Source organism: Anthonomus grandis, chromosome 6, assembly GCF_022605725.1.
Source record: "Anthonomus grandis grandis chromosome 6, icAntGran1.3, whole genome shotgun sequence".
In the NCBI taxonomy this organism is placed as follows: Eukaryota; Metazoa; Arthropoda; class Insecta; order Coleoptera; family Curculionidae; genus Anthonomus; species Anthonomus grandis.
The window spans coordinates 8,697,943-8,724,399 of record NC_065551.1 but is presented as its reverse complement, the minus strand read 5'-3'; the positions used below and the strand labels follow the sequence as shown (position 1 = coordinate 8,724,399).

The 26,457-nt window shown below is 32.7% G+C and overlaps 1 protein-coding gene across 2 annotated transcripts in view; it reads left to right on the top strand.

The window, feature by feature from the left end:
* LOC126737367 (homeobox protein unc-4-like) overlaps positions 1 to 8,824 on the top strand; it is an 89,597-nt gene extending 80,773 nt beyond the window's left edge. For both annotated transcript variants that reach the window (XM_050442236.1, XM_050442235.1), the window contains exon 4: positions 7,175 to 8,824. In XM_050442236.1, the coding sequence (XP_050298193.1) occupies positions 7,175 to 7,443 (269 nt within the window). In that variant the 3' untranslated portion in view covers positions 7,444 to 8,824. The remainder of the gene's footprint in view (positions 1 to 7,174) is intronic.
* The last annotated feature ends 17,633 nt before the right edge of the window (positions 8,825 to 26,457 follow it).

The window sequence follows — 26,457 nt, the reverse complement described above, 5'->3', positions numbered from 1 at the left end:
TGCTTTAAAACTGTCACTGTCAAAATACGCCTTTTTTTGGCCCTTCTTTTAGTATCTTTAACAGTATATTTAAATAGGAATTATTCCTATTTGTCCTTTCATCAACAATAATTCCATTTTTAATTATTTATTAAATCTTTAGCAATTCGCAACATGCTCTTTTAAATTTAATGTTATAAGGATGAATTTTTGCTACTTTATGCAAGGTGACCAATCGAAGAGAGTATAGTGAAGTTTAGAGTGTGAAAATTAAAAAAAAACTGCAATCCGTCTGCTTTTGTTTTCAGAGGGTTTGTTTTGACAGAATTCTATATTAAATCATTAATTTTAACATCAGCGATATTAACCCTAGTTTTTTCATGTAGAAAGGGCCATGTCATGATATGTAAGGCATTACATTATTTTTTTTTTTAATTTAAACTATGGGTCGCATCAATTGAGTTTAATTTTGTTGGTTAGTACTTACGTAATATCTCATTTTTTCTTGAAAATCTTCCCGTTCACTTTCATACTTATATCATTCCCAGACATATGTCGAATATTGGGTGTTTTGCTGGTATTTATTAGTGATAAAATTTCGTAGATCCAGCTTTCTTAAAACCTTATCGAATTTTATACAAAAAATCTTATAATCTTTCCTAACCGGAATGGATATTATATTGCTAATCTATTTAAAGAACTACGTTCTACGAGTCGCTTAAGCATATTTAAATACCCAGGCGACGGCACGTCATTCTGGGCAATCTGTAAAACACTATGCGGCTATGATAAGTTCATTAAAGATTTCAGAAACAGTCCTACACTTCTACCTATCATATCCCGGATGTGTTCGATGAGTAAATGAACGGGAGTTGAACTCTCTCGATTTAGTTGCATTCCACCAATGAGTCTTTTCGTTGAGACATATGAAATAGGTTATAACATCTCACATACAAGTGTTTCAGAGAATTGACAGCTTTCCATGCTATTGGAGTTTACTTTACCTAATTTGTTTGTGTGGCTCCAGTCTTATTCTACTGCTTTTTAAGTTGCCATTGAGACAATTAGTTATTAGCCTAAACTCAAAAATATTTGCATTTTTTTGCTAAATTATAAATAGTATATTAATTTCCTAAATAGCATAAAATTGTTTTTTTTAGTATATTATTTCATTTTAAAATCTGCCCTTTAAAATGTAAGGCGGAATTTACAATTGGTCAAAAATATCCCCACATCCCTTAAAGTCCCTCAAAAAATGAATATTTAAAACCAACTAAGAAGTTTATACCTTATTAAATCTCTAAGATAATAAAAAAGGTTTTCTGCAAGTTTTCGTTCAAGATGGGGTACTGATGTTTTGCAGAAAAGTGACCTTATATACAGGGTGTCTGGGAAAGGCAGGGAAATCTCGAAACTGGAGATACTGCAGTCCAAAGTATTTGAATTGTCCCAAACATACCTAGTCCAAAAGTTGATAGCTTGCGAGACATAAAGTTACTTAATTATTTTTTATTTTTTCTTATTGCTTAAAGAGAATTTCAGATTTTGGCATAAAACTCGGTATAGGAAGGTTTTCTAGTATAAGAAACAAGGCTCTTGTTGTTTTCTGCTAAACTGTATCGCTTTTAATTAATTTTCCGCATTAAAAGACTTAAACTGATTTAAATTGTATATTTTTATAATCAACAAAATATTAATGATGCGAGCATGGCGGCGGCTGCTAGAGAAGAGAGCGATCGTCTCGTTCGGAGCAGTTACAAAACCAAGGCTGGCGGCGTTGCCGCGTGTGTGACAAATTTTTGAACTTAACATATACCGCCGGCCATTGAAAGTATGGCTTTCAATAATATCCGAAAAAACAAAAAATAATATTACATGGAAATATAAAGCATAAACAAACAAAAGTAAAATAAATTCTAAAAATGTTACTTATGTATACTAAGAATTATTTAACAGAAATAAACAGTAATATCCTAATGCACTAAGATCACATTACAAAATAAACATTGTTTCACAGGAGACACTATACATCAATACTACATAAGTATTTGAATTTGAAACCAGTTTCAGGAGACTAACACAAAATAATGTAGGCTATTCACATTACATACAGTCTTCTTTTACTGCTCATTAAAATCTGCAAACGGCAGCAGAGCAATCTTCTGAACTGGACGCTTAACGGTTCCATTGGACGTACGGCAGCTAACGACTCGTACCACACCATCGTTACCAGGATGAACAGCTGTAATACGGCCTAATTTCCACATGAGTGGCGGGGTATTATCTTCCTTAAGAACAACCATGTCTCCAATGTTGATAGTTGCGGTGTTATACCATTTGTTGCGCTGTTGCAGAGTCGTCAAGTATTCTAGAGACCATCGCTGCCAGAAATGCTGCACCATTTGTTGCAGCATATGATATTTATTAAGTCTATTGGTTGGAATACAGGAAACATCTTGTTGCGGCACGGCATTCAGTGATGCTCCAATGAGAAAGTGACCAGGTGTCAAAATTTGGAGGTCATTTGGACTGGGGGATAAAGGAGTTAGTGGTCTGGAATTTAACACGGCTTCAACTTGACAGAAAACTGTTGATATCTGTTCGAATATAAGATTTTGACTCCCTATTACCCGTTGAATTAAGTGTTTTGCCGATTTTACTGATGACTCCCAAAGCCCACCTTGGTGAGGGGATCTTGGGGGAATAAACTGCCATTCTATTTTATTTTGCATACAGTAATTTTTAATTAAGCTATTCTTTTCTAACTTAGCTAAATTTTGAGCTAAACTTTATCCGCTGTAAATCGCGATACTTAGGCAAAAGGTTAATTTGACGGTACATTTTTTCTATGTCCGCTGTTATGACTACGCTATGTCTACGAAATCGAATAAGAATATCAAACAGATCACTCTGTATCGTTGGCCCAACCTTAAGTATGTCATTCAAAGAAATATTAGTTGAGGTCTTGGCGCTTGCATCAAAAACCACTCTAAGCTTCGTTGTAATGCTAGAGTCATTCATTACAGCGTGATGTGGTAAGTAATAAGTAGGATTATTAGTGGAAATGTCATCTGGCCCTAGTCTAGTCATATGGCCTAACCGTTCATATTCATTAATAAAAGATGAGTATTTACTGTACAACTCTGGGTCCCTAATGAATTTCTTTTCTAGATTATAAAAACGTGTTTTCGCTTGTTCAAAGGAATCCCCTAATTTATTTAAACTTTCATTTAATGGTAAACCTACGCTAAAACGACCAAATCTATCCCGCGTCACACTATTTATAAATGACTTTTCACAATCTCGTTCTTCTAAGGAAAACAATGGCTCACTATTCGAGCATTCTTCTAAACACCAAAATTGCTCTAACTGGTTTTGTATTTTCTCTTCTGTTGACAAAAAATTGCAAAGGCTTACATCTTGACTAGCTAACGTTTTATTTTTATCTTTATTTTCGAAGAATGGCCCAGAAACAACCCACCCCAGAAGCGTTTTTTGAAGAGTAGGAAGATTTCTTCCCAACTTTATTTGGCCAGTACAAAGCAAATCGTAAAATAACGAGGCCCCAATAAGCATATCAATTTTACCAGACAGATTAAAGTTTGGATCAGCTAACCTGCAATGTGAGGGAATTTTTAAATCTAAAAGATCAAAAGTTTTTGCTGAGATATGAGCCGTCACATTTTCTATTATTAAAACCAAAATCTTAGTTGTATACGTATTGTGTAAAGATCTGATAGTTGCGTAAGTTTGTCTTAAAATATTTGTTACCTTTTGGCCTACCCCTGTAACGGGTATATTAGTCTCTTGACTGCTAAGACCTAATCTTTGAACTAAATCATTTGTGATGAGATTTATTTGTGAACCACTATCCAGCAGTACTCTACATCTAACGTAGCTACCTTTTTTTGTCCCTAATATCGATTACTGCCGTGGAAAGAATAACTTGACTACTGGCTTTTACCATACTATACGCTGCCGCTCCTATATTAGACGTATCCACAACTTGATTTGGAGTTTCTGCATGTTTATATGACTCCGAACCATTATTAATAGATATGTTGGCGGCTGTTCTATTTTCTAAATTGTCTGTCTCTCTATCAATATGCAATAACGTATTGTGTCGTCGGTTGCATTTTCTACATCCAAAAGACCTACAGTTTTTAGCCTCATGACTAGACCTAAGACAATTTATACAAAGCTTTAACATTTTGATCTTTTCTAAACGCTCTGAAACCGGTAATGATTTAAGACGCTCACACCGATAAACGAAGTGTGGACCTTGACAAAACTCGCATTTTATTTGATTGTTAGTGCCTATTGCTGGCAAGGATGATCTATATACAGTCTTGTCTTGTTGCTTCATAGTTTTATTACTACTGTTACTACAGCCCACCGATTCTAGAACCCTACATTTATTGATCAAAAAATTTAAAAAGTTATCTAAGTTGGGATTACCCTCAAACGACTCTACGGATTTTTCTTCCCACTCAACCTTGGTAGCCATATCTAATTTCCTGCTCATGAAAAAGATTATTAGCCTATCCCATGTTTCCACTGGCTCACCAAGAGTCTCCAAAGCCCTAAGATGTTTATTAATTAAGTCCACTAAAGATCTTAATAAGAAATGCCCTTCCTTATGGATTATTGGGGTATCAAACAAGGCTTTTAAATGAGTTTGAATAATTACAGGCTTATTGAAAAATCTTTTTTCTAAAAGCTCTAGAGCAACTCGGTAGTTGCTACGACTAATTTCTAGACAATCTAGAACCTTGCGGGCGCTCCCTTCTATTGAATCAAGGAGGTAATAAAATTTTTGAATTTCATCTAACTGCGGATTTTTATCTACTAAAGTTTGAAAAGTTTCAAAAAACTGTGTCCACTTGTCGTATTCGCCTTTAAATTTTGGTAGCCCTAAGTTAGGAAGCTTAGCACCGCCAGAAACTCCACCCAAACCTGCAATATCCAACGCAAGATCTTGCTGCAAACCTAAATTACTATTTTTTAAACTATCTTTTTTAAGTCCATCTATAAAACGTTTTGCGTCAGCAAGTGCCTTGTAAAAATGGGTCTCAAATTCTCCCCTTTCCTGATTTCCATCAAATGCTTCATCTAGCAACTCTATTTCCGAATAAACGGTATCTATTTCTGTATAAAGCCCTTCTATTTTTCCTAATCTAATTTCTAATTCCGCTAAGTGTTGCTCCCCTTCTACTCTATCTAAAAATTCTACAAATCTTTTTAGCTGTAAATTTAACTGTTCTACCCTTTTGTACAGTTTACTAAGATTTTCTTCGCCCTGCACACTATTTTTTCCCATTTTGGCTAATTAGTGGCTTAATACCCTTTTACTCTATAATTCTGTCTGTTAATTGTATTATTCTTTACGAAATTCCAAAACAATAACTTAACGTACGACGCGCGAAGACTCACTATTATTCTGAAATGCCAAGACTCCCCCGAGTCGTGCAAACAGGAGCCTTGGACCGTGGCGCCCTGCGACTAGACTAGCGAAACAGACAACGGCAATAAAATCTATGCGAATTTTTCAATTTCTATAACTAAATGGCAATTTATTCCTAGATCATCTCAACAGGGATTATTCATTCTATTAATAAGGCACACCTATTTAAAATAAACAATATCTAAACCACTAAACGAGTAGGAATAAACACAAAGGAAAATGGAGACTTACACACACAGGTTTGCCGCCGGCCATGCAATTTAATAACACTGTACACCCCGAAATCCATCTAATCTTATCCAATCCGAGCTGCGAAGGACCATAAAATGTTGTTTTCTCCTAAACTGTATCGCTTTTAATTAATTTTCCGCATTAAAAGACTTAAACTGATTTAAATTGTATATTTTTATAACTAACAAAATATTAATGATGCGAGCATGGCGGCGGCTGCTAGAGAAGAGAGCGATCGTCTCGTTCGGAGCAGTTACAAAACCAAGGCTGGCGGCGTTGCCGCGTGTGTGACAAATTTTTGAACTTAACAGCTCTGTTACTTTTTATAGTCAAACTTCTAAAGGGTGCCACTTACAGCACTATTAAATAAATAACTTATCGTACCTTTTTTTTGTACTACCCTGTATACAACAACTGACCGAAAAATCTTTTTTTCTCATAATTCAGCAAACAAAAAAATTCCACTTGTTGTCTAAAATTATTTGTTTTCAATATATTTATTTTAAAAAGTTACCACTAGACAGTGCTTTCATTTCAAAACGAACCATCCTTAAAAACTTCTTAAAAAAAATTACGTCACTTTAGATATACAAAGGGACATTTAATTTTATATTTGACAAGGTTTTGTCAATCACCTACTCATCTCTAGCCAACCTCTCTTTTATATATCAAATGGAAACCTTCATCGTGTGGCGCAGCATTAAAATGTCTATACAACAATGCCAAAAAAATTAAATCTGGCAAAAAAAAACTTGTTTGTTAAGAATGTATTAAGGGTGGTTCCTGTTGAAATGACAGCACCAAGCAAATAAGTATTATTTGTATAATTATACCATTATGCTAAAACATATGTACAACGTAATGATCAATTTGCTTTGGATAATATCTGAGTATTGTTGCTATGGTTTGTAATAATAACAAATGAGGATGGCAACAAGAAAATACTAATAAAAGAAAATAATAAATAAAAAAATTGCTCAATATGAGCACCACCTTATCTAAACACTCTCGAGCTCGACGAACTAGTCCTTGCTCCACTTTCCAAAGCATTTGGATTTTATTTTTCATTTCCTGGCTATGGTGGGAACTTCTTTGTCGAAGATCACCTTTAGTTATTTTTTACTGATGCATCGTATACGCGTCGTTTTAAATCACTACAAAAAAAGAAATAGATGCTCTCTAAATAATAAACTAAAATGAGGTGAAGAGCCGTCATGCATAAACCACATACTCATGAATGTTTGTAATGGAAGATTTTCTAGCAGAATGGATAATTGCTCTTCAAAAAATTGAAAAAACTTTTGGACTAAGGTATATGTGGGTTAATTAACATATTTTGGTCGTGCTACAGACCAAAATAAATGTGAATCCCGGTTTCAAGATTTTCCAACTTTTTGCAGAAACCCTGTATATACCACAGTTTTTTTTAACTAGTGAAAAATAAATAACATATTTTTTCTTTTAAATAAATTTATAATCTAATTTTTAAAATTGTTTCAGGAATACCAGTAGACCTAATAGCCTTAAAAAAAGAATACCTCGCCCAACGCGGCACCGACACGCTGGACAGCGATTCAGATATCGACGTCGTTGGGGATTCGGGCGCAGAATCTGAAAACTTCGGTGATAACTCGATGTTCGCGCCCTCTATGACTGAAAGTAGTGATAACGGTATGGACCTAAGTTCAAACCCGCACGAGCACGACGATAAAAGCCGAGTGCGGCCGAATCCGTTTAGCATAGATTCTTTATTAAACAACAACACTTGAACTAACGTAGATTTTTTTGGGCCGTGTAAATATTATGGGCATTGTTGTGTTTGAGAATATTTTATTTATTTTTTTTTTAAATTTATGTTGCGAATGTATACAAGATTTTCTTTTAATTAGGCGGGTAAATTTCTTTTTTCTGATTAAAAGTGCTTTATTATAAATAGTTTTTATATAGGGTTGTTGTTTTTCTTTAAAGTTATTATTATAATGTGCAATACGGTTTTCTCTTTATTGTTCAAAGGCATTAATTTATTTTTATATATAAGAGCGTTATAATATATGAATGGCACTACTGAATACCTAAAATTGTTATTTTTATAGCCAAAAATATAGAGAACTAAAACTGAAAAGTGACTAGAGAAAGATAAAATCAAGTAAAATTTAAAATGGTTTTCTAAATTGGTTTGATCAAAATTATGTTATGGAAAATATATATTTATATTTTGTCTATTAACTTTTTTATTAAAATTTTTTTTTTTAATTAGAAAAATTTTAATAGAATCTTCTCGACACAAAAACATCGGAATTTGTAAATTATGTAGATCTTGAAAATTGAAAAAAGAACTAAACATTATCTTATCTAAAGAGCACTTTTCATAAATTTGACTTGGAAAAAAGGAACTGAAGGCAGAAGTCGTCGAACCCATTGCTCCTATTTGATTTTATAATTAAAATTGTGTCCACTCATAATTATTGTAATCGCCAGGAACTTACTTTATAGCAAGTTTTAAACCAAAAACATTTAAAATATTTGGTATTTAAATGAAAATAGTGAAAAAACTTGAACCAGCCATTTTATTTTTATCAGAGCAAAATTAGTCCGTACTATAAAATTATATTCTGTAAAAATGTACATTGCAACAATAACTAATTATTTTGTGATACTTCTTCCTGTTATACTACTTAAGAATTGTACATATAGAGTTAATACATATCTTTAGTTATAACTGACATAATTTATTTAAATAACTGTACATAATAGTCCATAATACCTTGTGTAAAAACCAGCTGTATATTTATTTTACATGTAACTAAAGTGCAGATATTTTTAGCTTTTTCATAATGCATGTAAAAAGAAAACATTTAAATAGGCTAGAGTGTATTTATAGAACTTTAAAAGTACCTTAATAATAAATCAATAGGTTAGATCAAAGATTTTAAAGCAGTATATAGGGGAATAAGTCAGGGTGTGTCAAAATTTACTGCCCTAGAATATTCCAAAAAACCTATTACTTGACACTTTTATTTGTACAATTTTCACTGAATCATCGAAGATACATTATTACCTGGATAAATAAGTGTGGTCACATTTTTTGTTGGAAATAACAAACTAAAATATAATTAGGTTGAAATAAATTCAGTATTTATTCCTTATAAATTGGTTTTATTTCCCGTTCTACTTTCTTAGTGTACATATTTAAGTCACATAGTACAAGTCTTTATAGGCAGAGTATTACCAGCACAGAAAGATGGACAAGGTATGCTATAATATGCTAGTAATCTCCAGAATTTAGGTAGCTTGCAAGCAAAATTTAAATAATTTTATTTCCTACAGCTCCTCTAAATGAGTTATACTTCTCTGAAGCACACCTCTTAAAATATAATTTTTTTGTAATTTAATTTTAAATTACTATAAGTCTATGAAATAAATTTTTAATTTGATTAGAATGAGCTGCCTTTTTATTTAAAAGGAACCCATAAAGACATATCTGAATAATTATTTACCATAGATGAATTAGCTCAATTACATTCTTAACATTTTTAAACACTATAAAAAACTCTAAAAAAAATAGTCCTGCATCTTCTAAACAAACGCAACTTCTCTAATTCTTTTAACAAAAGATTGTTAGAGCCTTTACAATTATTGAATCACTAATTAAGCATAATAATCTTTTTTTGTGCGTCAACTGCAATATCATACACTAATAATTCTGGATAAAAAATTATAATAATAAGTTCATATCAGCTATCCTTATCCTTAACACCTTTAAGCCGTCGCGAATTATTAGATTGAAAGTAGAGCCATTTTTTTAAATTCTTAACCTGTAGCGCAGAATAAAAATACATTTCGAGGATTATATATACATACAGGGTGAGTTATTAGTATTACACGAAAACTTAAGGGCGTATTCCTTGGGTCAAAATATTAAATTTATATAAAAACTTCCTATAAAGTTATGTCTAAAAATGCTTATAAAATGCCGAAAATATTAAACAAAAATAAAAAGTAAATTAAAAAAAAAATATGGGAACTTTCATTTAATTTTTGTTGCCAAAGAAAAACATATTTATACATCGCTCGAACGTCCCAAAGAATGCAATAAAAAAAGGCGATTGTCAGTCAAAATTTAGATACACTCTACCTTTAAGTTTTTGTTACAGTTTTTAAAATTTTCATTTCAAATGAATTATAGTAACCGAGAAATATGTGATATGCATTTTGTAAACGGTATTGCGAACGGCAATGCCTACGAATCAAAGCGTATTTACGAAGAAATATTCCTGAATCGTGCTATTCCACATAGTCAAATGTTTATTCGGCTCCATCAGCGACTCGGTGAAAATGGCAGTTTCGAGAAATTGATATAATGAATGACTTCGTACTGTAGAGCGGAAGAGCCGAAAGAGGTAGTATTAAACCAAATAAAGGAGAACCCTACAACAAGCACAAGAGAGATTGCTACAACACTAAATATTAGTCATTGGACAGTCTCCAGAATAGTGAAGAGGGAACTCTTATAACCATACCATTACAGCGAGTGTAAGTAACACTTTTATCAGGTGATTTTGTTCAAATACTCGCATTTTGTCTATAGCTATAACAAAAAATAGAAAAAATCCCTAATTCGTGGTAAGAATACTATTCACAGATAAAGCAGATTTCTCACAAAACGCAAATGTGAATTTTTACAATAATCACATATGAGCATACAAAAATCCGTATGGAATTATTAAAACTCCGCACCAGCAAAAATTTTCGGTTAATGTATGGTGGGAATTATTGGAGATAACTTGATTGGTCCTTTCTTTTGTCAGAACGATTAACTGGTGATGTTTATCGGCTTTTTCTCCAAAAGAAACTGCCTGTATTATTAGAAGAAGTTCCCTTTGAGCTAAGATATCAAACGTATTTTATGCACGATGGTGCTCCAGCGCACCTTAGCTTAATTGCTCGAGAATATTTAAATAGAGAATATCCCAATCGCTCAATAGGCCGCGGAGGTTCACAAGCGTGGCCTCCACGATCTCCCGATTTAAACTCATGAGATTATTTCGTCTGGGGTTACCTAAGACGATTACTTTTATAACTTCTAATAAAAACCTCCTTTTGTTAATACCTTTGATCTTATAAGAATTAAATTGAAAAAATAAAATGGTTGTTTTCATTTAAAACACTCAAAATGTAATACGTTGCGCCCTATATTAGTGACCTCAAAACTATAAAGAAATTTAAATTTAGCATCTCAAAAAACCTCTCTGTACCTAATTGCATATGATTATTTTCGTTTACTTTCAAATCACTTAGAAAAATAAAAAATAAAATTAAAATTTCAAGGCCCTGTATATTCACATGGAAGCATTTTCGGACATAGGTTTATAAGAAGTGTTTACAATATTTTGACCCAAGAAATACGCTCTTAAATTTTCGTGCAATATTAATTTACCCTGTATATAACAGAAAAAACCGATTATCCACAGCTATTTAATTTTTGGTTAAAATTCATTTAGGCAGTTGCAGTAATGTTTTTGGAAGTCTCCAAAATTGTGCAACTTTGACTTTTATGGATAACAAAAGTTTCGCCTAAATTTATACTCTCTTATAATATCTTTGCGTCTTTAAAGTTCGATTTTTTATTTATTGTCGTTTTTTATCAAACTATACCCGATCTAATACACCAAAAGCTATTTTAACACTAATTCTATATTATTTTCGTTAAAAATGACTTAATACAAAGTCTACCGAATTTATTCTTAATACTGACCATAAGTAAAACAAGTACTAATTTTTATTGGCAAAATCATTAAAATTTGTAAAACATATCAGATTTTGTTTAATGCTATTTTTAAGCGAATGTCAGTGAAAGACAAGATTTCGATACTTTCCTTATCGATGATTAATATCTATTAATCCGATTGGCTTTTAAAATACATCATTACCAGGTTGTAAATTTACCAACTAAGGAATGACAATAAGCTAGTATTGGCTAGTTGATCTAAGTCCTGAATAATATTGTAGAGGTAGCGTGACTCATATATTTGCGAGTTCATTTTGTAAGTTTTTTATGTCTGCGAAAGATATGCTAGGATAATGAAAATCTAAAGTTAATTCTCTTTGCCGTCATTAACGTAAAGAACATCTTTCATTTGGATTAATATGATATTTCTTTTTACTTGCATTGCCTGCGTGAACTATAAGGGTTAACTTACAACTGATACAATTTTTACTCAAAGAAATTGAAAAACTTTTTGAAACCTCCTTTACTCAATGTAACCTCAATTAAATCAAAATTTGCGCATATATACTCCTACAACCAAAAAATAAGTTTCAAAATTTCCTAGTCATATTTTATTAGTACTAATTCTAGCCCTTTTTCTTGATTATTTTAAAAGAGGGCTTATTACCCACATAACCGTGTCTAAACCTATCATTTTCTTAACCATAAAGAAACACATTGAGGCCGCGCGATTGAGTCATTAGCTTATATATGCTAAAAAATCACCGCCCTAATCTGATATCAGATCAACAGAAAATCGGTTGTTGGCCGCTGTTACTATTCACACGCCACTTCCTATCGTGTGTGTGTTTGTTAAAATTGTTGAAAATTATTTTCTTTCGGTCAAATAGGGTATTTGGTAGGGTTAAATTAATAATAGGTCATTTTAGACCTGACCTGTAATTAACTATTTTATTAGGGTTAAATTGGTTCTTTTTTCTTGTAAGTTAAAATACGAGGATATGTTATATTTTTAATTTTACGATTTATATATTCATTAAAAAAGAGATGACAATATCCTTAAATATAAATTGTTAATACAAAGTTAGTATTCTTATGCATCTTAAATACTCAGTAAAAAAAGTCTACAAAAATTCATTAAAACAAGTTTTTTTTCTCCAAAAGAAATGTCCAAACTAGAAATACTATAGATCAAAATATGTGAATCGACCGAAATATATCTTTGTCTAAAAGTTAATAGTTTGCGAGATAAAAGGTGTCAAAGTTACAATTTTATTTTTCTATTTTACTTTATTTCTTTAAAAGCATTTTAGATTTTGACATAAAACTCGGTATAAGAAGGTTTCTGTTACTTTTTATGGCTTTCTTATAAATTATGAACTTCTAGAGGGCGCTACTTATAATACTATTTCGGTATATAACTTATCAGACATTTTCTGTATACCCTGTACGCAACAACTGACCAAAAAACTTTGTTTTCCCGTATTTCCACAATAGAGAAGGTCCATTTGTTAGAAGTGTCTAAATAAATAGTTTTTGAGATATTTGTTTTTCAAAGTTTCAATGTGTTATTTGTACCATGGTGATAAACCATATGTAGAACATAATATTCAACTTGCTTTAGATAATATCTGAGTAGTATAGCTATGATTTCCAAGAATAACACATAAAGATAACTAATAAAAGAAAATACTAATCGGCTACGATACAGGTCCCGATAGCACCTTATCCATTGGTCTAGATAAACTCTATGATATTATTGTTATAAAGATTTCATGCCAAACGGCAATCGCACTCTCCCCTGGGGAGGGAGGAACATCCACTTATCCCAGATATCACAAGGATTAAGCTCTTATGGAGTCCTTTCCATGCTATCGAACTCTGTTCTTTACCTTTATTTACCCAATATACTTAAACTAAAATTACATGATATGTTTCTTAAACTATCTGCATTTCCAATGAACTTTCCGAATATTCGAGATGTGGAAAATAACGTAGATTTCTGCATTAGCTTATAGATGTTTGCCTTAAGGTTGAGCAGTCTTATGTTTTCAATCAGGCTCTTTGGTATTACTTCGGTTGTTGACACAATAATTGGAACTGTCCGCACTTCTCTCATTTCTCATTGTCTTCGTATCTAGTGTTCTAGATCCCTGTACTTATTAATTCTTTCATTATTTTCACTCTTAGCTTGTTATTATTAGGAATAGCTACATCAATAAGGGTTGTCTTCATAGAAAGTTTATCGATTAGTATTAGGTCAGGCCTATTATTACTTACTCGCTGGTCTTTAAAAACACTGCGATCCCAATACAATTTGTGTTGATCATTTTCAAGAACTGGTTCTAGCCTATAGTTATAATATGGTACCTTGGCTGTTGATAAGAGGTTTAGTTTTTCTGCGAGCTCTTGGATGCAGTATCTTTGCAACTAGATCATGTCGTTCTTTATATTCCGTTGGTGCAAAAGTTTGACATCTACCGGTGACATGCTGAATAGGCTCCGTTGTCTCAAATCCATACCTACATCTAGCACTTTGTACTTCGGGTCACCTACGAAAAACTTTAAATAATTTTTTGTTGGTATTACTTGATCTTGAATAGCCACAAGAAACCGTTCAGTTTCGGGGAAAAGCTGTCTCGAAGTCAACCAGTAGTTCGACGACGTTATGTCGACATACTTTTGTTGAACCTCGGAAACATGCCTTCCATGTTGTGGTTTTCCCATCCAAGCTTGCATTTTTTCTTGCTCGGTGCTATGGTGTATGGACAGCTCAAGGTTCTGTAGTTTAAGTGGTGTTAAGTCGTCTGCTTCACATACGACACAATGAATATGTAATTCTTTAGCCTTTCTTACAAAAAAAGGACGCAAGTTACTAATTTGCTGAGTCAGCTGCTTCTCTATGTCGGCCATTCCTCTTCCGCCCTCATGTCGAGGTAGTGTAGTTCGTTCTCCTATTTATGTCCAAAATGTAAAAGGGATCATTTGGGTCATCTTAATTTGGTCATTCTTTATCAGAGAATTTTTCCACTATTTTAAGCATCTGATCTAGTTGATTTCGAGTTACCGCAAGAATTTTGAAGTAATCCATATAAAGTAGATGGTTTACTCTTGTTAGTTCTCTAGTATCCTTTTTTAAACTAAATCCGTACCTAGTTCAATTCAGTTGGCTAGAGAGTGGATTCATGGTAAGGCAGAACCAATGTGGACTTAAGGAATTTCCCTGGAATATATCGCTACGAATATGAATCATATTAGTTCCAATGCAGTTACCGTAAGGCACCTAAAGTTTTATTGTTATTCGCCAAGATGCCATAGCGAATTCTAAAAAGCTCTCTGTTTAGTCAGCGATTCGGTGTCAAGGTTGCATTCACTAGGTGTTGTTAATTGAATGCCCCAGAACTCCTCGATGTTTTCTTTAGTGGAGTTAATGCTAATGGTTTCTTGAAAAAGGGTCGTTAAGCTTTCTATGTAATTGCTTCATTGAGCGATTAAAAAGTAAATTATGTTGTTGTTGTTTTATCAATTTCGTCGGAATTAGAAAGAAAAAGAGACTTGCATGGGAAGCCGTTTACTTTTCTTAATCATTATAATGAGTTTCTTGGGTACTTATAATCATTAAAGAATTTTAAATCGACGAAATTATTTAAAAGTACTAGAGATTAACTGTAGCATCCTAGTTGACATAAACTAAGTTTCTTAATACTTTTTTTTCTACTATCGTGCCTAAAGTACTTATTTTACACACTTTTTAGAGCGTGTAAGGTTCCACTTTTTAAGCACTAGCGCCTAAAAAAGTCTTTGTAAAGTCTTTCAAAAACTTTGTATTATAGTAACTTCACTTTTTACGTACTAGTGCGTAAAAAGTAATTTGACGTTTATTTCACATTTAATTTATAATTTCTCAACATATGTTTTGACGTTTTTTTTACCGTAAAGTCGTTTAAATGCGTAAAGTCATTTTTACTAATTTTAATTTTTATTTTTTTTTAATGTTTTCTTCGGTAGTAGAAAAAATTTTGTATATAACACGCGTGTAAAATCCCCTTTTTTAATCATGGACGTTGTCGATAAATTTCTCATTCGTAAAAAAAGGATCACTTTACACACTTATTACATAAATAACTATTATATGTAACAGACAAAAAATTAACCTTTTTTTCTTATAATAATACAAAAGTCGAAGAATTTTGTTTTGTATAATATCTCATGTAAAAGATATTATAAAGGAGAACTGCTACATTTACTGAAGTTGTCCACACTATATGTTTAAGCCAAGGCAAAATTTCTTTAAAATATTTTGCTAAAAATGAGAAAAACTAAGACGTTACTTTTAATTCTAAATTGGCTTTATCTACTACGAACTAGAGTGACTGCCAGAATGACTACTAGTACACACTGAATGGATTTTTCATTGATAATTTCTACAATGTAATTACATTATTAATTATAAATGAGCGAAAGTCACTAACAAAGTTCAATATTTATTTTATACTGCACAAGTAGAAAATGACAAAAAATGTCTTTGTTCTTCTCAGAAATTTATGAAAAAATTCAGATTCAGAAAAAATATTAGAAGATGCATTATCTGTCGCCTTTAAGGGTTTATAACTGATCTTCTTCAGCTTTTAGCAACATTTAGTAAATATACCACCACTAACCACAATATTCGGGTTATGGTTTGGCTAAGCAGAAGTCTCAATTTAGGGTTTCACGAGATTCTCGAAATTCGAGATTTCTCAGCTCGTCTCGTTCTCGATTTCGAGACGAGATCGAGACGAGACTGAGGTTGTTTTATCGAGACGAGATCGAGAAAATCACTTCGAGACTTTTCGAGATCGAGAAATTTTTTCGACATTTTTCGATCTCGAAAGACTGTAGATGCTGCAATAACTCAATAGCCTTTAAAAGGTTAGAAGAATGAAAATGAAAAACTATGTTGAGAAATAAATTTAATTCATTTTACGCATAAGAAAATTAACAAAGCAAAAGAAGACATAGAAAGAAAAGAAACATAACAAAGGTAAAAACTCAAATAATTTTATATTTTTTAAGGAAAAAAACTTCTAAACTAAAACATAAATTCTAAACATTTAAAAATGAACAAAACATAAAATAAAGATTAATAGAAATACAAAAAGTATAGATAACAAAATTATTGCTTATGCACTCATAAATATATCTTTGTTCCATAGCCAAGAATTTAAATATAGTAAAAATTGAGCCGATTCTCCAGTCAATCGGCTTCGTTCTTTTCTAATTGTCAGTGTTGCCCTTGAGAACAGTCTTTCTGCAGGAATTGAAGTGGCTTGTATACCTAAAAAATCACGAGCCAATTTCGATAAATTTGGATAAATGGCTTCGTTCTTTCTCCACCACTCTAAAATATCTTGATTGCCTTCAGCTCTCTTAGATAAACAATATTCATCAATTTTTTTTCTCCAGTTCTCTCTGTCGCCATTGCTTTTTTCAAACAAACTTTGCAGATTAAGGTCATCAGTATTGTCATCAATATCACGGTCGAAGGTTGAGATGCTAAAGGAATATCAATATTAGAACTAACGTAATACATTTCTTTATATAAGTTTTCGAATTTAGTTATGGCTTTTTGTTTTAAGTTTTTTCCCCAGTTCGTAAAGTTAAATGTCTCAGTCTTATGTCGTGGATCCAATATTAATGCAACACAATACATCCAATTGGTTTTTGAATAGTGTTTGACGATTTTATCCCTTGCTGCTTGAAGAGCTTCTATAAATTTTTCGCTGGTTGTATTCCTATTTGGACAATTATCCAGTCCAAAAGCCCAGGTTTCCAATTTATCTAAAAGCATATTAACTCCTAAGACGACCATAGGTAATGTGCAGTATTTTTCGCCTTGAAATGAATCGGATAATGTTTCAAAAACTTTTAAATAATTAAAAATTCTGCTTACTAGCTCCCAATCTTGAGACGAAATAAGATAGTCGTCATTATTTTCACACAAAATATTTAGAGGTTTTTTCATTCTTAGAGCCCAGTTTACCATATTTAATGTTGAATTCCATCTCGTTTTAACATCAATTACTAGCATCAACATCGTTGAATCGGCAGACTTGCAACAGTTAATAAATTTAAGCTTAATCTGTACCGATCTTTTAATTTTAAGAGCTAGACTTCTAATATTATCTACTGCCGATTTATCGTTTACATTAACAATTTCAGTATCGGCAAGTTTTTCGTAAATCTCGTCTTCATCATCAATAAAAAAAATTTCAAGATCTTTTGCGTCTGTCATGCTACTGTCAGCTTTTATAATTTTAAGTAAATCTTGTACTGCTAAATTTAAAACGTGACTAAAGCAAACGAAATGATTGTATTTACTGTCAAAATTTTCAATCATGTTAGATAAATACTGAGCAAATGTAAAATTTGATGCTGCGCTATCTGTAGTTATACCTTGAATCCTTTGTTTGACTTTGTTATTGACTCTAAAATAATTTTTAAGCTGTTCTTGCATGGAACAATATTTATTATAAATTTTTGCCCGCAAAGCATTTCGTTTTGGTAACTTTGCCTCCTTATTTAAAAACGAGAACAGAGCTGTACATATTGTTATTCTTGAAATTTCGAGAATCTAGAATCGAGATCGAGAAATTGTCTTCGAGAAAAACATCGAGACGAGAATTTGTTAAAATTTCGTCTCGATGATCGAGACGAGACGAGAAATCGCCTTTGAGACGAGATTTCTCGTCTCGATGAAAACCTATCTCAATTTAAATCTCATTCAAGGCTTCTCAAGACTACTTGGGAAGCGCCTGATAGTTTCGTGATTGGTTAATTTTGATTTTGATTGAATATTATTGACATCTATAAAGTAGTTGGTGCAGATGGTCCATAAGCCTCAACTAACCCTTTTTCGATAGTCAGGTATGAAAACCGCGGCGCGGCGTCCAAACCTGGGCGTGCATATAATTCTATTTTAAAGCGAGGTGAATAGTAAATTAATCTTAATTTAATCTTGCTGCCTTTATAAGCAGAATTATGGCTTGTTAATTATAGCCTACAATAAATTTATTATTTTAGCGGCAATAGCGTAAGCCGAAGAATTAAAACGAAAATCTTTTGTTGGTGTATGCGCTGGTGTTTTTTCGATGCCCCTCTGAGACACGCAAGGCTATTCAAGAGAGAGCAATTTTTGATTAATGGATTCGCGATGCCATTTCGTATGTCGGTAAATTATTTTGTTGAGCAATTAGACAATACATGGTATAATCTATTCAAGGTACGGTGTATGGTTACGAAATGATATTTGGTGTAAGAAAATCTATTAGATTTTTTAAAAAGAAAGAACTGAATTTTTGTGCTCAGAAGCTTTTTCTTTTCTTTTTAACAATTTTCTGCACTTATATTATTCCCTGAAAGAATCCAACTTCCATAGTTAACTAAGCTTACAAGCACAAAGCTCTATTCTCCCTTCTACAAAAATTCTCCGAAATGTACACTCAAAAAGCTCCGAAAATTATATCAACATCCCCTGGCTCATCGAGGAATTTCTAAATAAAAATCTCTTTAAAGATTTAACGTACTAATATTTACTTTATTAAGAGGATACACTTCCCAAAGTGTATCTTTCTGTAATCTATGAACAATCTTGATAAATACCTATAACAGACATATTATTTGCCTTTTTTGTTATAACTCATTAAATATCCTAATCCAACAATATTACACAGTTTTGCATATTGTCCTAGACATACCTAATCTTTACTAAAGCAGCGATACCATTTTTATACTTTTAAAGATGGTCAGCTTGAAGCATTTGTAGAGGACAAAGATATGGACATAGCATGCATCTCAGAACACTGGCTATGTCAGGAGAAAGCTAGTAACTATCAATTAAATAGTTTTAAAGTAGCAGGGTACTCTGCAAGGAGTGAGAGTACAAGTGGTGGCACCATATTCTTTGTTAGAAATCACCTGGAGGTAAAAGACAGTACAAATCCTAGTTTTACTATTAATAAGTGTATTGAATATTGTTCCGTCTATATTAATTATTTTAATTATGTTTGGTTTTAAGAATGGTACTAACATCATAATTGCCTGCGATTTTAACATCCATTTCAATACAGGCCATCCCAATGCAGTAAGATTTGGGAATACTGCAGAAAGTTTAGGCTTAAGACATAACCATTTTCCAGACCCCAAGAATGGAAGCATGTTTGGATAATCTATTTGTAAGCCCCAGTGTGACTGTGAGCTCTGTAAATATTGTAGAGTTGAATGTATCAGATCATATGGGTTAAGTGTTAAACAGTGTGGTTGATAGTGTGAAAGATGATTATGTTTAGCCTCGTAAGCTATGCAGACCGATAATAAAAAGGGGTCTCTTCCTGTTCTTTAAAAAAATATCCAGGGATTTTATTAATGAAACACTAATGCTCATCAAGAATCAAATCGTTTTTAAACATCTTGAAAAATGGATATCTAGAATCTTTTCTGGAAAAGTCTTATATTGTAAGATCTGACCAATCTTGTAATATATCATAGTTTGGCAAATATTTTAGGGCAATGCGGCAACAACTTAATCTTTTATATAAGCTCAAAGCCCAATATAATATTCCACTACTCTTACAAATCTTATCAAAAAAGGTATAGGAAATCTATAATTGAGGCAAAAATCAGAGCAAATGACCACTTAATTTTTACTTTTACAAATCCCAATAAGATCATGTGGCAAATAATAAATAAGTACCGTCATGGGGTCTTAGATGAAATCCTCAGATAAAATCCTTGCTCAGTCCTAATGATTTTAATATTATTTTCTAATATAACTGACCATATAATTTGCAAAATTCCAAACTCAGAAACAGATCCTTTAACATATGTTAACAATGTCATCAAGCCTAAATCTGCCTTCTCTTTTAAGGAAGTAAGTTTTAATCATATAAGGAATATTTTCGATCATCTAAGTAACAAACACAGTCGTCGACATATATGGCCTTAACATACGACTATTAAAATCAGTCAAAAATAAAATACTTGTTCCTCTGATAAAATTAATCAATCTATGTTTAAAAACTTGTGTTTCCAGATGTTCTAAAGATTGCAAGTGTGACTCCAATCTGTAAGAAAGAGTATCTGGGTCCACCTGAAAACTACATGTTAATATCTCTTCTGCCTGTAGTTTCAAAGTTTCTGGAGAAATGTATGGTCATTCAAATGGTGAATTTTTTCAATACCGAAAATATTCTCTCTCCATGTCAGTTTGATTTCAGAAAAAAGAAACACAGTTCATGGAATAGCAGCTCTTGTATCTGCCATTTTGAATGCTTTCCACAATATACAGTATGTTTTATTTATGGATTTGACCAAAGCCTTCGACTGTGTTGACCATGGCATCCTCCTTCGAAAGCTTAAATATTATAATTTTGACACCACATGTGTGAACATGATTTGCTCATACCTAGAATACAGACATCAAGTTGTCAGAGTAGGAAGGGGTGTCCTCAGCAATGAGTGAGATTAGGTGTACCCCAGGGGTCAATTCTAGGGCCTATATTATTTTTAATATATATCAATGACCTTCCTTATAGTGACCTAATAGCCAAATATACTATCTTTGCTGATGATACCACTGTTTCTCTTGGTGCTGATATATTGGGTAAGGCATTGGAGGCTACCAAGTTGGCACAGGAGAGAGCAGAAAAGTGGTTCTGCTCTAACAGGCTACTGTTGAATGCAGAAAAGGCACAGATGGTAATTTTTTCTCTTCGAGACATACGGGAGTCACTGGGTGTCTCGGCAGAATCTTTTCTGGGTGTGAACTTGGATCCCAAGCTACAATGGTGTGAGCATGTTGATGCCCTTGCAAAAAAACTTACAAAGGACCTTTATCTTCTTCAGCATATTTGTCAGTGTGTCTCCACCAATAAGGCGAACAACCTATTTCGCAGTTCTTCATTCTCACATTAGCTATGCAATTCTTGCATGGGGACATTCGCCTGGGCGACATAGAGTTTTTGGATTGCAGAGAAAGGCTGTTAGGGTGATACCTGGTTTGGGTTATAGAGTGTGTTAGGTTATAGAGGTTATAGAATGTGCCTTGTCTTTATTTGTTTGCGTGTCTCGTGTATGTAAGGGAAAACTAACTCGTGTTTCCAACTAATCGGGATGTGAACAGCTATAAAACTCGTGCTAGGAAGGGAAGGGACGATTTGGTTCATGCTTACCGTCGCCTACACAGATGTCAAGATAGCCCAGGGTATTTGGCGATTAGATATTTTTTTTATTAATCCATTACCTCTTAGAATAAGAGAGTTGCCAATGTCTCTATTTAAAACTCGTATAAAAATGTTTCTTACTAGTCAAGCTTTCTATTCCCATGAAGCATTTTTTAATTCAAATTTTAATTTGTTGTGATAGTTCTGGATCTGTTTTCTTATATTAGTCTTAATATATAGTAGTTATATTTCAAATTGTAATTTTAATTATCGTTTACTCTTAGGACCTATTTGTCCATATTATTTGACATGTGTTAATATATTTTATGTCATTGATATGAATAAACTATTGATTAATTGAAAGCGATTTGATACACCAATAATATTGCATCTTTCAATATTATTAGTATCAATTTGAACCTTTGCCCCATATGCATTTTGTTTTTTTTTAATCTTATATGTGCCTTTATCTCTTTCCCTTTAATTGGAATATATCTTGCTATATCTTCATTAAAACCTAATAAAATATTATGCCCTAAGCAACACTTTATATACCTTATAAATATATTCTCTTCCTCAGCAAAGAGCACAATCTTTTTGCATTAAAAAGAAAGCTCTTTGTACTCAATTTCTACACATTCTATCATGAAGCCTATAAAAATCTTTCTTAGATCTAGTCCTTGATTATTTTAATGTTTGCAGCAAATCTGCTCTACCTTTAATAAATACTTAAGATTTTCCCTGGCAGAAATTTCTTTTTTAACTAGTGCTAACCCGGTCTAATTTTTCAGCCAAATTAAAAATAAGTTAATCTTCCTAATTTTTTCATGTCAATCTAAATTCTTCAGTTCCAGTAAAAAACTGTATCCCGTATATTTCTTAAACCTTCCTAGAGTAAAATCTTTAAAAGCTGAATGTCAAATATCCATGATATGTGATTTTTAATTAAAATATCTTAATTATATAGCTTCTACCGATTTCTAGAGTACAGTGTAATTTGACGTCTAAAGACTCAATAATTTGCTTTACCAGATATCCCAGGAACGACCTTTACTACTAAAAATTTTCAATATTTTATTGATTAAACTTTTAACTACCTTAAAAGTTATTAACAGTAGTAATAATAGTAAAGGTAGGGGAGCTAGAGCTCGGCAAGTAGGCCTAAACAGTCTCTTTTCGCCAACCCCAGAATTACTTACCTCTACGCCTCCATTCTCAGTGCGCGGTTTTCACTGAGTCGGCCCTTTAATGAAGTCCTTTTAATAAAAGGTTGCACGTTATTCCAGTCCAGATCTTTAGGATCTTCCTATTGGAGTGTCGTTGCCCCAAAAGTTTTCCTTCTCAGGCGACTCCACCTATTACAGATACCTAGCATGTGATATGAAGTTTCCTCCCCTGTACCGCAATTCGGACAGCGGAGGCTTTTTCTTATACCAAAAAAGTATAGATATCTGTTTCGACCGTTATAGCCAGTCAGGATTCTCATCAAGTCTTTGATATCCTGTCGGGTCTTTTCAAGCAGTCGTCTTACTTTTGAGCGGCCATGGTCTGGTGTCATCCTTGGCCTGCCTACATCCTTCTGACCTTCTCCAATTTTTTCTTGTTTTTTTCCCAGGCCCATTTAATAAGTATCTAGGAGATTTGTTTTTAACTGAGAATGAGACACGATTCGAGGCCTATGAAAGGGCTAATAGAACCTTGTCTTGCCAGTTCGTCGTCCGCTCATTGCCCTCGACACCCTGGTGTCCTGGGACCCACATCGACTTCACTTCCCTATGTGCTGCAAGTTTTTCCAATGCATCTCTGCATTTCTGGACTAGCGCTGAGCTGGTCCTGGTGTTCTGGATTATTTTAAGGGTAGCTTGACTATCAGAGTAGATGTAAATTTCCCCGTTACCTTCACATGCTTTCCGTTGGTTTGTTACTTCAAGTAAACACCTCCGCTTGGAAAACTGTGGTGTGTTTTCCTCGCGGAAAGGATTCCTTTCTGTTTGTTTCCATCCTGTATACTCCGGCTCTGGCCGAATTCGTGCTTTTTGTCCATGACGTATCTGTGTACTAGGCCTGGAAACCATTTGGCTCGATGAACATTCTTCCCTTCATCCTGAAAAGACTTAACTTCTTTAACCTTAGTTTGCCACTCGCTGTAGTGCATCCGAATATCAGAATTGGTATGTTCTTACACATCCTGAGAGCAGTCATCATATGGCCTAGTCCTAAGTGAATATTGCTTCACTCTCCGCTATCCTTCATCATCTTATGCGCCACCATGGCCTCCCTCGCAAGAAGAATGTTTAGTGGTGCCGCAGGTGTTATTCTCATGGCTCCAGTAATTCTCAAATAGAAGTCTTTGCAGTCTAGTCAGTTTTTTAGGTGTTAATGACCTCTAATGCACCTGGCCACCATACCACGAATCCGTGTGAGATCCTCGGTCGTATAACGGCAGTATAAAGCCACCAGAGAATATGGGGTTTTAGACCCCATTTTATACCTATTGTTAGCCGTGATTGCCATATTAGAGTTGTTGCCTTATGTACTGCCTGCTCTACGTGAGTTTTAAAGGTAAGCTTCCTGTTTAAAGTAAGTCTCAATTATTTGATCTGCTGCCCCAAAGTAAGGCACTATCTCGCACGCGGCTTGCATCCGCTCACAGATTGTGTTCACGAATTTACCTGTGACCATTACTAGTCTTTCGTCCGCGTATGCTTGGGAGAATCCTTAAAGGATTCTGTTAGAATTTCCTCTGTTATATACCTATCTAAAAGCCTTTCTATAGTCTTCAGTAAAAATTAAGTCAGGCCTATTGCCTATAAACACTTTAGGTGACGGCAGTTTTTCTTGACAGGTTTTTAGATAAAAACCACGTCTACCATCGACAATATAATACACCATATTTATGTAAGTGGAACATGCCCCATTGCAGTGCTGGCCTCAACAGTTTTAGTATAAGTTCTTCCTTGGTAGTAAATACATTTGTATATTCCCGTATACAGAAATCCACTTTAGCTTAGGTCATTATTTAATTTATCCTTACATCTAGTATAAACAATATACTGCTATGCAATAATCACAAATTTAATTTAATAAACGCTAAATAAAGTTAGGATAATAAGAGCAATACCTTTTTTTTTTCCTCATACATAAATGGAAAAATCTCAATTCAAAACAGTCATAAAAGATATTTTATTTTATGTTATTTTATTATTACAATTATTATTCTCTTTAAAAGAAAAATTATTAGTTTAATTTTTTTTTCTAGAAATGGATAGAAAAGAATTTATGGGTAGTTCTTGATTTTAACCAACTATATAGTTATGGATTCCAAGCCTGTTTGAACAACGTGCATGCAGTAAATAAAATGAGTGGTCAGCGTCAAGTCAGGAAGTTAAAAGAAACTTATGAAATTGTAAATAAAATAAATAGAATAATAGAATTATTGCAAAAAATCTTATACAAAACCTCAAGGGACAATTAGAGCAACAAAATAATGGCCTACAAAGAATTCTGAATATTACTAAGAAAATCAATAAAGCTAATGAGAGTCTATTAATATTTAAGAAAAAAATAGAATATGTAACACACAATAGATACATGTTACATTGTAAAGATGAGTTTTTATTCACTGACACTTTTTTGTAATGTGATATGTAATATGATACAATAAGTATGTCGGGAGCCTTAAAATGTAAACATTGCTAAAAGAAAATAATAAAAATTAAATCTAGGTTGTGTCAAATAATCCTATTTTATCTCATAGTAAAACTGATACGCAAAACGAATCTATAAGCTATAACACAACAAGAAATTATCAGTTTCAAGTTCTTATGTTTTGATTAATGTGCAACACCTGGTAAAGCCCAGAAGTATCTGATTATTTATTTAGTTTATTCAATGCATTTAGCATTTATATAATTTTCAAAATATATGAGAGCACGGCATTTAAACGTTGGTTTTATATTAGTCTCTGAGGCTTTCTACTGCTTGACTAACGAGACCATCAACTTATCTCATTCTAAATATTTAAATACACTTCAGCAATTAGATCACAGGATTTCTGTGAGACCAATACTGATAGTTTTCTTTGTTAACATTTCCATGAAAAAAATATATATCTAAACAATGGATTATACTTTGTTGCAAATAAGAAAACAGTTAATATATTTAATCCTTTTTAAAAAGGTAAACTTTTCAAATAAATATAAATGGAAAAAAATTAACAAAAATAAATTTAACAGTTATAGCAAAAATACAACCTAAAATTATAAAAAATAGAGTAAATTCATCGCGCCACTCTTAATTTGCCTTTAACAGTTCAAGCGATAAGCCCTTCTACTGAAACTTTAATTATAAAAAGTTTTGCTTCGACACTTATTAAAAATAAAGATATACTACTCTTTAATTAAGTTAATAGCTATGATGTAGCGTTAATTTACATTTAAATATGGATTTGATTTTGTTTGTCAGGATCACAACGGGATCTGACCAAACCTTTATTATCGAAGGTTTGATAATACAGACACTTGAAATTCAAGCAAGTATACTTGTGAACAATATATGTAATGGGTATAGTACTTGGAACTCTGTACTCATTCAAAACACATCCGATACTAATTTCGATATCCCATACTCAAATCAAGCTGGTATTTGCTTAATTTTTTAAGACCCAAAAATGATTTAGCTTTTGCTAAGCTTATCAGAATCTGCCAAAATTTTTATAATCATTAAGGAAAAAAAAAACGTTTAATTCATTTAACATATTTATAAAAAGAAAATAAATATTTTCAAACATAAAATATCACATAATTTATTTTTTCAAAAGGCTGACTGCTTGGAATTTCTATTAGGTTTTTATTAAA